The 10,544-nt window shown below is 40.6% G+C and overlaps 1 protein-coding gene and 1 pseudogene across 2 annotated transcripts in view; both read right to left on the minus strand.

Annotated features, from left to right (window-relative positions):
- HDAC10 (histone deacetylase 10) overlaps positions 1–9,214 on the minus strand; it is a 33,939-nt gene extending 24,725 nt beyond the window's left edge. For both annotated transcript variants that reach the window (XM_060777780.2, XM_067469037.1), the window contains exons 1-6: positions 9,077–9,214; positions 6,256–6,325; positions 4,565–4,699; positions 2,271–2,367; positions 287–384; positions 91–195 (exon numbers count right to left, since the gene is read on the minus strand). In XM_060777780.2, the coding sequence (XP_060633763.2) occupies positions 91–195; positions 287–384; positions 2,271–2,367; positions 4,565–4,699; positions 6,256–6,320 (500 nt within the window). In that variant the 5' untranslated portion in view covers positions 6,321–6,325; positions 9,077–9,214. The remainder of the gene's footprint in view (positions 1–90; positions 196–286; positions 385–2,270; positions 2,368–4,564; positions 4,700–6,255; positions 6,326–9,076) is intronic.
- LOC132777184 (MICOS complex subunit MIC60 pseudogene) lies at positions 6,924–7,508 on the minus strand (annotated as a pseudogene).
- Positions 9,215–10,544: the final 1,330 nt, after the last annotated feature.

Below are 10,544 nucleotides of genomic sequence, written 5' to 3' on the forward strand. Positions count from 1 at the left end.
TGCATGGACCAAAAATAACAATATTAACTAGAAGAGCAAGAAACATTGAAGTAAGAAGGAAATCAATAAAACAGCAAATATATACTCAACCGCTCAAGACCGTATTTCCTTTGGGCATATTTTGCAGCAATAGCAACATTGTTGAATATGCAGAACCCATTGGCTGCATTTCTCTGGCTGTGGTGACCTGGAGGCCTGCAAATCAACATAATATAGTTATTAAGCCATTCACTGACTTGGAGGATACCAAGGTGTTTTGTTAAGAAGTGCCTTCCACGTTGTTTACCTTACTAAAGCCATCCCGTTACACGTTCTTCCCGACATCACGGCATCCACCAGTTCCAGTGTGGCTCCGGCAGCCAATTTGGCACAGCGGTACGTAGTCTAAAGAACAACAAATGTCATGACTCATTTTTAACTGCAGTTTCTGAAAAGAATAAACCTTTGGAAGCACATAAACAGAACTTGCAACAAAATACTGCTTTGTAGTGCTACTATTATGATGCCAGGACCCTAATCCATTCAGTTCCCAGGCCAACTCAGGCTCAAGGATCTGTCAAAATGAAACATAGTCACAGGTGCAGCAAAACAAGGGCTTATTGATTAAATGCAGATATCCAACAGCATGCAACAATAAAACTCATGGCAAAGTTAAAGTTAGCTCATGTCCCTCACTGAATGAACCTTTTTCTTTTTGGTCACAGCTACCGTCTGTTGAATTCTCCCCAATAAAAAAAAAATGTTGGCCACTAATTGATCCATTTCCCAGGCTGGAATATTATTTATTTATTTATTTGCAGTATTTATATTCCCTCCCTTCTCACCCCGCAGGGGACTCAGGGCGATTACAATGTACACATATATGGCAAACATTCAATGCCAAGACACACAACATAGACAGACAGTAAGAGGCTATTTAACTTTTCTGGCCATCAGGGGAGCTGTTGCTTTCATCATCCATCTGCAACACTGATGAAGTATTTCCGCATTCCCCGCATGCTTTTCGCTGGAGTCTTTTTATGGCCTTGTAATACAGTTGGTGAAAACATCGAGTTGAGACCAGTTACCTAACCTCTTCTAATCTTTAAAGGTCGTGTCAGTTTTATCAAGCCCCTTCTACACTGCCCAATAAAATCCAGATTATCTGCTTTGAACTTGATTATATGGCAGTGTAGACTGAGATAATCCAGTTCAAATTAGATAATGTGGATTTTCTGCTTTGACAACCTGGATTATCTGGCAGTGTAGAAGGGGCCTTGGGGTCATTACCAGGAGAGTATCCAGGAGTTTCCATGAAAGACGGAAACAGCTGTAGTCAATGGGCACATCGAGGAGCCTTTGCACACTTTGTTGTCTCCCATATCAGATAGTTTAAGAGGCACTGGATTAGAAAGCTCCCAGTTTTGGCTTGAATAGATACTATGCCATTACCACTGTGAATTGTCAGTCCTTGGTGGATTTTTTCTCTCCTAAAATGATCTTTTGCTGACTTCTGCAAACATTGGAGTTCCCCAAAGTTTTTTGGAGTGGGCACAGATAAATACTGTTTAAGCTTCCTAAGAACTGGTACCCAGGGCCCTTCCACACAGCCACATAACCCAGAATATCAAGGCAGAGAATCCCACAATAGCTGCTTTGGACTGGGTTATCTGAGGCTACACAGCCATATATTCCAGTTCAAAGCAGAACATGTGGGATTTTATTCAGTTGTGTGGAAGGGTCAATTCAGATCGCTATACTAATATATGGAAGCTCTGAAGAGTTAGGACTGCAGTTCCTGACAGCTGCAGTCTAATAGAGCAACTTTTTCCCAAGTTCTGGTATGTATGACAGTAAGTTTCCAGGGTTTAGGCTTCCTTTCTATCTTGCCTTAACTTCCCATACGTATAAGACAAAGAGATGTATAGATGTATGTATGTGTGTGTGTGTGTGTATATATATATATATATATATATATATATATATATATATATCCACACACACACACACACAACTTTCAAAATTTCATTATAAATGACTTCTAATAGGTTCTGTCATAAAAATCACCAATAATGAAATAATGAAATTTTGAAAGTTTTGTTAGAGTTCTGAAATTTTCACCACCAGAACTTTAGCAACACTGTAGAAGCAAAGCACCAGAGCCCCCTAGTTTTCACCACCAGAACTTTAGTTTTGTAAGTACTTTATAACCATTTAGAACCATGGATTGCACATGCCTAGTATATATATGTGTGTGTGTATGTGAAGGGATAATGATTGTTCTTGCGTACTGGATGGAAGTAAACAGCATCAAAATCAGTGGAGATTTTCTGGAGTTCTTCTTTCTTCATTTTCTCAGTGCTTTTTACAATTTCCAAGTAGTCTGAACTGGAAAGAGAAAGGAAAGCTTCAGATTGTGGACAAAACATAGTTACTCCTCAATCTACACATATAACCAGTTTATGGGCAGGTTGACAATACTAGGCTTTTACTATGAGCTCAAGTGAGGACTGGCTCAGAACTGCGCCTATACGGAAAAGTGAATTGCATTTTGCGGTGGCAAAATTATGTCATTGTAATTCTAAGTTGAGACAAATCTATTCTCGGTGCTCAAACAGTGAGAAGTTCTGGCAAGGATATTTTGGATCATTTTTAGATGATTAGAAGAGAAAAGGAATATTACCCACCACAGTTAGTGACAATTAATGATAAATGCAGCCACAATGGTATTTCACCATATGAGAAACACTGCTTCAGTCAATACAAAGAGATTTGCTTTCATTATCTTTTCTCTGTCAGCATCTGAGAAGATTGGCATTTCGACAAATTGTTGAAATATTGCTGGGAGATATTTCTGACAGCAGCATCTGATACCTCTAATGGTTTGGGAACTAAAACATAGAAGGGGAAAAATTGCTAGGGCTCCAAGGTTGTTTGTCAAAATCATAACAGGACTTGATATGATGAACTATTCAGTTATGAGGTATCAACTACAACAGAAACATTATTGTGTGTCTTGGCTTTTCTGGTGTCTAGTTTACTCATATTTTTTATTAGCATATACATATATTTTATGTTTTTTCCCATGATCTGCATTCTTACTGATGTGCAGATCCCCGACAAGGGTCAAATGCAACAATTAGTTTAAATGTCAAGATCATTTCAAATAACAAGATATTTAAAATTTAGGGGCTGCGGTGGCATAGCGGGTTAAACTGCTAAGTTGCAGAACTTTGTGACTGGAAGGTCAGTGGTTCAAATCCACGGGACGGGGTGAGCTTCCATTGTTAGCCCCAGCTTCTGCCAAACTAGCAGTCCAAAAATATGCAAATGTGAGTAGATCAATAGCTTTCGCTTTGGCAGGAAGGTAATGGCACTCCATGCAGTCATGTTGGCCAAATGACCTAGGAGGTGTCTATGGACAACGCCGACTCTTTGGCTTAGAAATGGAGATTAGAACCATCCCCCAGAGTCGGACACAACTAGACTTAATGTCAAGGGGAAACCTTTACCTTAATAAGTTAATAATCACTTTGTTTCATCTAAGCCATGAAATGGCAAACCACCTCAGCAAGAACTATGATTTCAACTTTGTGTCTGAAAACAATCTTTCAACAAACATCAAGTTCTAAAAATTGGTTTCCAATTTGGATATCAATCCCAGTCGTACTTTCAGCCATGACAGCTAAAAGTGACAATGTATGTCCAGTATTATCAACAATATATGATCTGATTTTAAATGACTTTATAGATTGTGTTCCACCAAGGCATTCAGTATGGCACACATATGTTACACTTCCTATCAATCCTTAGAACAAGAGTAATGATAAGGAATATAAAGCTATGAGAGAACTGGCCTAAATCCTCCCATGAATTATGCAGCTGAACTAGGAAACTGAAGAAAACATGTGAACCATAGCTTTTTGTCTCATTAGCCAATTTGGTGCTATAGTCATCACACCATATCCATGGATTTCGCATAAACAGATTTCTAAATCCACGGATTCAAACATCCATCACCTGATTTAAAAAAAAATCCAGTAAGCAAGTCTTTATTTTGCCATTTTGTATATGGGGCATTATTTTACTATGCTATTGTATATAATGGGACTTGAGCGCCCATGGATCTTGGTATCCATAGTGGATCCAGGAAATAAACCACAGTGGATACTAAAGGCCACACTGTACTTTGCTGCTTTGAGTTCCCTTTGGGGAGATAAAGCAGGGTATGAATAATAATAATAATAATAATAATAATAATAATAATAACAGTTCCAAAACCCACTGAAAAAAAATTAAGTTTGAAGTTAGGCTAATCTGTGTTGGCCTTGAGTTATTCCTCGTACCTTTCCCACTAACCTGATCCCAAGGAAGCTCTTCCCATCTTCCACTTTGGGGCTTCATTAATGTTCCACAATAGGCAGGGATTTCATTGCCCATGGAAGAGCAATAGGTCTTGGTTTGGGTTCTTTCATTATATGAACAAACTATATGAGTAAATTTCAAGAAAAAGATCTAGAAGTGAAAGCCCTTTCTATTATTTCTCAGAGACTGAGATGGAAATACATTATATATTAGTGCAGACCTGTGAACCAGCATGATTTCATCTTCAGTGGCTTCTCTGACAGGTATAGATGTGCATCTTTCGATCAGATTATAACCCTGAAGGTGCTCATAGCAAGAAGAGAGTCTCTCAGGCACTTCAATCTCACATATTGGACTAAAAAAACAAACAAACATATATTTTCTTTTTGCAGCAAAGGTATAAGAGAGCCATCTGTATCACTGCTGAGAAAAAAGGAACACGCTTCTTTTGGGTTTTTTCCCTAGACTGAGAAATTTAAGTCTCTTCTCAGACCTAACACTTACCACAGTTGATATTTTTGAACAGTTCATATCTGGCCAAATAAGTGTGCCCAACAGTACACATTAATTTTTAGTATGGAAATAACAGGGGACATGTGGAGGAAGGACTGTTTGCTGATAGATAAAAAAAAAACAAGAGCAAGGGCAAAGCAAGGGATCTCTGACTCAAGATACTAGATAAGTGCAATGATTAAGAATTCAGTCCTGAGGAGCAAGCTGGATAGAGCATGTTACTGTATTTCTCTTTCATGGACACTGTTATTAAACTTCCGAGTCGCAGCCAGTTGCACACCTATCTGCTGGAGATTGGAGTTGAGTGCTTTTTTTCTCAGCAGTGATTCTGAAAATCGATACCACATCCAGGAAATGTTTGAAGGTAAGTTCAAAGTCCAAATTTCATTCTGGGTGAATGTTCATACTCTCTAAGTTGAGCCATTCATTGTTTATTAAAGCAGGGGAGGGCAACTGCAGATCTATAGACGTATTTGGACTCCAGTTCTAATAAAGGTTCCCCATGGGAGGTGCAATCCATCAAGACACCTTTCCAGTTGAAAGACATGTAATAATGCTGCAAAACATAGGTTATTTGGCAGAAAAGCAGATTACACATCATCACCATCATCGTTATTATTACTATTATCTAGTTTATTTTTATTCCATCTTTTTCCTGATATAGCAGTGTTTCTCAACCTTCCGAATGCCGCAACCCCTTAATACAGTTCCTCATGGTGAGCCTCAGCCATAAAATTATTTTTGTTGCTATTTCATAACTGTAATTTTTCTACTGTTATGAATCGTAATGTAAATATCTGATATGCCCAAATTTGATGTTGTTATTTGAGAGTTGTAGCTGCTGGGAATTTATAGTTCACCTACAATCAAAGAGCATTCTGAACTCCACCAACGATGAAACTGAACCAAACTTGGCACACGGAACTCCCATGACCAACAAAAAATACTGGAAGGGTTTGGTGGGTACTGACCTTGAGATTTGGAGTTGTAGTTCACCTACCTCCAGAGAGCACTGTAGACTCAACTTTGCACGAATATTCAATATGTTCAAATGTGAACACTAGTGGAGTTTGAGGGAAAGAGATCTTGACATTTGGGAGTTGTAGTTGCTGGGATTTATAGTTCACCTACAATCAAAGAGGATTCTGAACCACACCAACGATAGAATTGGGCCAAACTTCCCACACAGAACCCCCATGACCAACAGAAAATATTATTTTCTGATGGTCTTTGGCGACCCTTCTGACACACCCTGGTGACCCTCCCCCCCTCCCCCAGGGTCCTGATCCCCAGGTTGAGAAACACTGTGATATGGGAAACTCAAGTCAGCCATGCAATTTCCTTTCCATTTAAAGCAATGTTCATTGCAGTTTAAAACATAGCTAGAAATTAACTTACTCATCCCACATTAGCTTATGGTTTCTCATTTCATCGTCATATATGAGTGCTGTTCCAGCAGCCATGGCTCCTATTAAAACAAACAAAACATTTGCACATGTTTAAGGCAAAAAATTGAAGAAAAGCTAACACTGTTTTCACAATGGAAGTGCTTTATTATTCTCTTTGGGAAGTCTAAGGCAAGAGTAATAGTCACATTGCTCTGGTTAAGACATAATAAAAGGTAAAGCTTGTCCCCTGACATTAAGTCCAGTCATGTCTGACTCTGGGATGTGGTGCTCATCTCCATTTCTAAGCCGAAGAACTGGTGTTGTCCATAGACACCTCCAAGGTCATGTGGCCGGCATGACTGCATGGAGCTTCCTAAGACATAATACTAAACAATATTTCAGTACCAAGTACTTTTACTGCCCAGGGATGAGGAACGGCAAAGTGATGCTTCTTGCTCTATGAGAGGGCAAAGGATTTTGTGGCACTTTAAATTAAAGAATGAGAATAAACACATTTTTTTCTTTTTGCCCAAATGAAACAGTTGTGCAAAACTGCAAATATTGATTGTTTTGTCGCATGGACCTGTACAGACTAGAGGTCAATAGGGTGGCTGCATCTTTTTAACCAACCAATCTTTGGCTGGTTTCTTGTTCTTATCATCATAGGTGTAAGTCAGATCACACCTGTGTATGTCCTTTACCTAAGTCGGGAGGTGTGTGTTTTCCTTCAGGATAAGCACAGCTTTTGCTTTGATCCTTTTTCTGTATCCCTGGAGCTGGAACTGACACAGCTTCACCTGTTGCTGAGATTATCTACGCTACCTCAGAGTGGGCTTCTTAATCTTCATTAGCAGTTGAAGGTACCTCTGTTTTACTCTTTTGAGATTTAACAGCAGATTGTTTAGATCCTTTCATTACTTCTGCTACAGAGGAATTTTTTAGTAGCCCTGGTTGTATTGGTTTCTTTGGTGTTGGAATGCTGTAAGGAGGAGGACCCAGCACCACTTCAAAGACATTATTGGAATAAGGGATGGTCTTTTCTACATTCTCCCAAAAGTATGGATCATAGTTAGCATATAAAATAGTTCCACCTACTCCTCCACCAACAAAGAACACACTGGCACCAATAATTTTGCCTGAAGAGACACCAGATTCTCCAGATGTTGAATATCCACAATATGGACATAAAGGACGGAGTGAATTTTTACCACACAGGCAATTTTGAACCATGGTGCTCCTCACACACTGACAGGCCCGCAGCATGGTCTCTCCTTGGCTGATGAAAGGAAGGAGAGGAGTGCGACCCTCAGCTCCTCACAGGACGCCAGCACACCGCCTTCTCCACCTGTATATGTCTTTTTTTTAATCAATGTGGAGTTTGGTATTCTTTTTCTGTCTGCCAACCCAACCCTGATGGTCATCATTCAGGATTTTCTGGACCTCCCCCCCGCCAACCCGGTCCTTCCATGCTATGGAAGGACAGAAACCAGGAAAGTACCTGGTTCATTGTCCAGTCAATCCCAAAATGTATTATAATCACTACTGCATCCTCGGAGGACCCCCAGCAGGGTGAAAGTACGATAGCTGGGACCCAGTGCTGGTAGCACTATGCTGGTTGCGTAACGCGGCTGTGAATTAGAGAAGGGAACACGTGCACGCGAAACAGCACGTGCACGAGAGACCAGGCGCTGTGAAAGACTCAGCTGCGACAGTCGACAAAGTAGTCCGGTAGAAAGGGGGAAGGGAAGCAGGCAAGCATAGCAGTATAGGTAATCCGGAGATCCTATGCAAACATGTTCAAAAACGTAGTTGGATTGGAAGGAAGGATAAAAAGGAGGGGAGAAATACGAGCAGTGGTGAAAAATGAATTAAATCTGGCTACTGTTACATTACTTCACTGTTATCCTGTCCCACCTGCATTACATTACTTCACTGGTATCCTCCCGCAGCTGCATCTCTCACTCAGTGCGCTGTCTCGCGAGAGCTGCGTTGCGCAACCAGCACTGGGTCCCAGCTATCATACTTTAACCTCCAGCAGAATATGTAACTACTTAGCACCTAGTAATAAATAAAAATTGAGCATTCCTTATCCGGAATTCTAAAAATGGAAATAATCCAAAATTCTCCACATGTCTGGCTGAGGTAGTGACATCTTTGCTTTCTGAGGGTTCAGTGAACACAGACTTTGATTCATCCACAAAAAATGATTTAAACTGTTGTATAAAAGGACCTTTTGGCAACGTGTAGAACGTGCATGTAAAATATAAATTTAGTTTCATGTTTGGACTTGTGCCCCATCTCCAAGGTATCTCAAATATGCAAATATAGGAATTTCCGAAATCCAAAATATTTCTGGCCTCCAGGATTTTGGGAAAGGGGTATTCAACCTGCACCAGCCAGTCTAAAGAGTTAATCTCACCTACTGCATTGGCAGTTATGTTCAAGCACAAAGGACCACTGAGCATGTGCAGAGTGCCACTGCCCACTCCCCAACTAAAGAAACCAGGATCTGGACTGGAGCAATTGGAATTGTCATTGCATGTTTTCTAGCGATGCATTTACATTGTAGCATTAATGCAGTTTGACACCATTTTAATTGCCATATCTCAATGCTATGGAATCATGGGATTTGTAGTTTGCTGAGCAGTCTTGGGCAGAGAATGATAAATACCTTGCAAGACCACAACTCCCAGGATCTCATAGCATTGCACCAAGGCAGCTAAAGTGGTGTCAAACCGCATTAATTTCTACAGTGCAGATGCACCCAAATAGCTAGTATATTCCTTCACATTTTAGATGTTTCATTCCAAATAATAACAATTCCAACCTACCTCTGACGCTGTTCTCTGGTCCCAACCAAAGTGATGCAAATGACTAATTAAAAGTACGTGGGGTGCAATTCTGGATGGAAGGGGAAAATCAAAACACAACTTCCCACAGACTCAAAGTGCTCAAAGGCGGGAAGTAATGCCTGCAATTCCTGATTGGCTCAGGGAAAGCACCATCCGCCCAATCGGAATCCGCGACGCAAAGAAGGCGGCGCGGGAAAGTGTCGAAAAGGCTTCAATCGGCTACAGAAAGAAAAGGTTCTCCTGTTCCGCGTCGATTTGCATATTTTAATCTGATTGGTCCAGAGGGTTGAGGGCTCCGCCTATTGAACTGCAAGAAAGCAAAGGCGTGTTTTTCTCAGCCACCCATAGAAGCTGATTTTGGAGTATTGCAGAATTCTAAGGAAGGGATGCTCAGCCTGCATTTACTTGTTGAAGGGACCCTATCATACTACACTTTTATAGCGCTATTGTTCCACTTTAGCTGCCATGGCAACATCATATGGAATCCTGGTATTTGTACTTTTTGAATTGGGACTTTTTGAATTCTCAACCAGAGAGCTCTTGAGCCTCACTAAACAGAAACCCTAGACTCCCACAGAAGGATGCCCTGGCAATTAAAGTGGAATCATAGTGCTATAACTGCATTGTGTAATAGTGACCCATTTAAGGTGGAATCAGGTGTCAAACAGGGATGTGTTATTGTCCCAACCTTATTTTCCATCTTCATTGCTATGATACTTCATCTTGTTGATGGGAAGCTTCACACCGGAGTGGAAATCATCTATTGGACAGATGGCAAGCTATTTAACCTCAGCAGACTGAAAGCCAAAGCCAAAGTCACAACAACATATGTTATAGAACTTCAATATGCCAATGATAATGTGTTCTGTGCACATTCAGAAGACCTACAAGCCACTCTAAACACTTTTACAGAAGCTCAGCTTCTCACTGAAGCTTCTCATTGAGAAAATTGAAGTGCTCGTCCCAAAAGACAGGAGAAGAATTCAAAACAATCTTAACAGAAAACTAACAAAATGAAGTTCAACAGTGACAAATGCAAGATACTCCACTTAGGCAGAAAAAAATGAAATGCAAAGATATAGAATGGGGGGCAATGCCTGGCTCGAGAGCAGTACGTGTAAAAAAGATCTTGGAGTCCTCGTGGACAACAAGTTAAACATGAGCCAACAATATGATGTGGCTGCAAAAAAAGCCAATGGGATTTTGGCCTGCATCAATAGGAGTATAGTGTCTAGATCCAGTAATGCTACCCCTCTATTCTGCCTTGGTCAGACCACACTTGGAATCCTTTGTCCAATTCTAGGCACCACAATTGAAGGGAGATGTTGACAAGCTGGAATGTGTCCAGAGGAGGGTGACTAAAATGATCAAGGGTCTGGAGAACAAGCCCTATGAGGAGCGGCTTAAAGAGCTGGGCATGTTTAGCCTGATGAAGAGAAGGCTGAGA

Source organism: Anolis sagrei, chromosome 5 (genome assembly GCF_037176765.1).
Source record: "Anolis sagrei isolate rAnoSag1 chromosome 5, rAnoSag1.mat, whole genome shotgun sequence".
NCBI lineage: Eukaryota > Metazoa > Chordata > Lepidosauria > Squamata > Dactyloidae > Anolis > Anolis sagrei.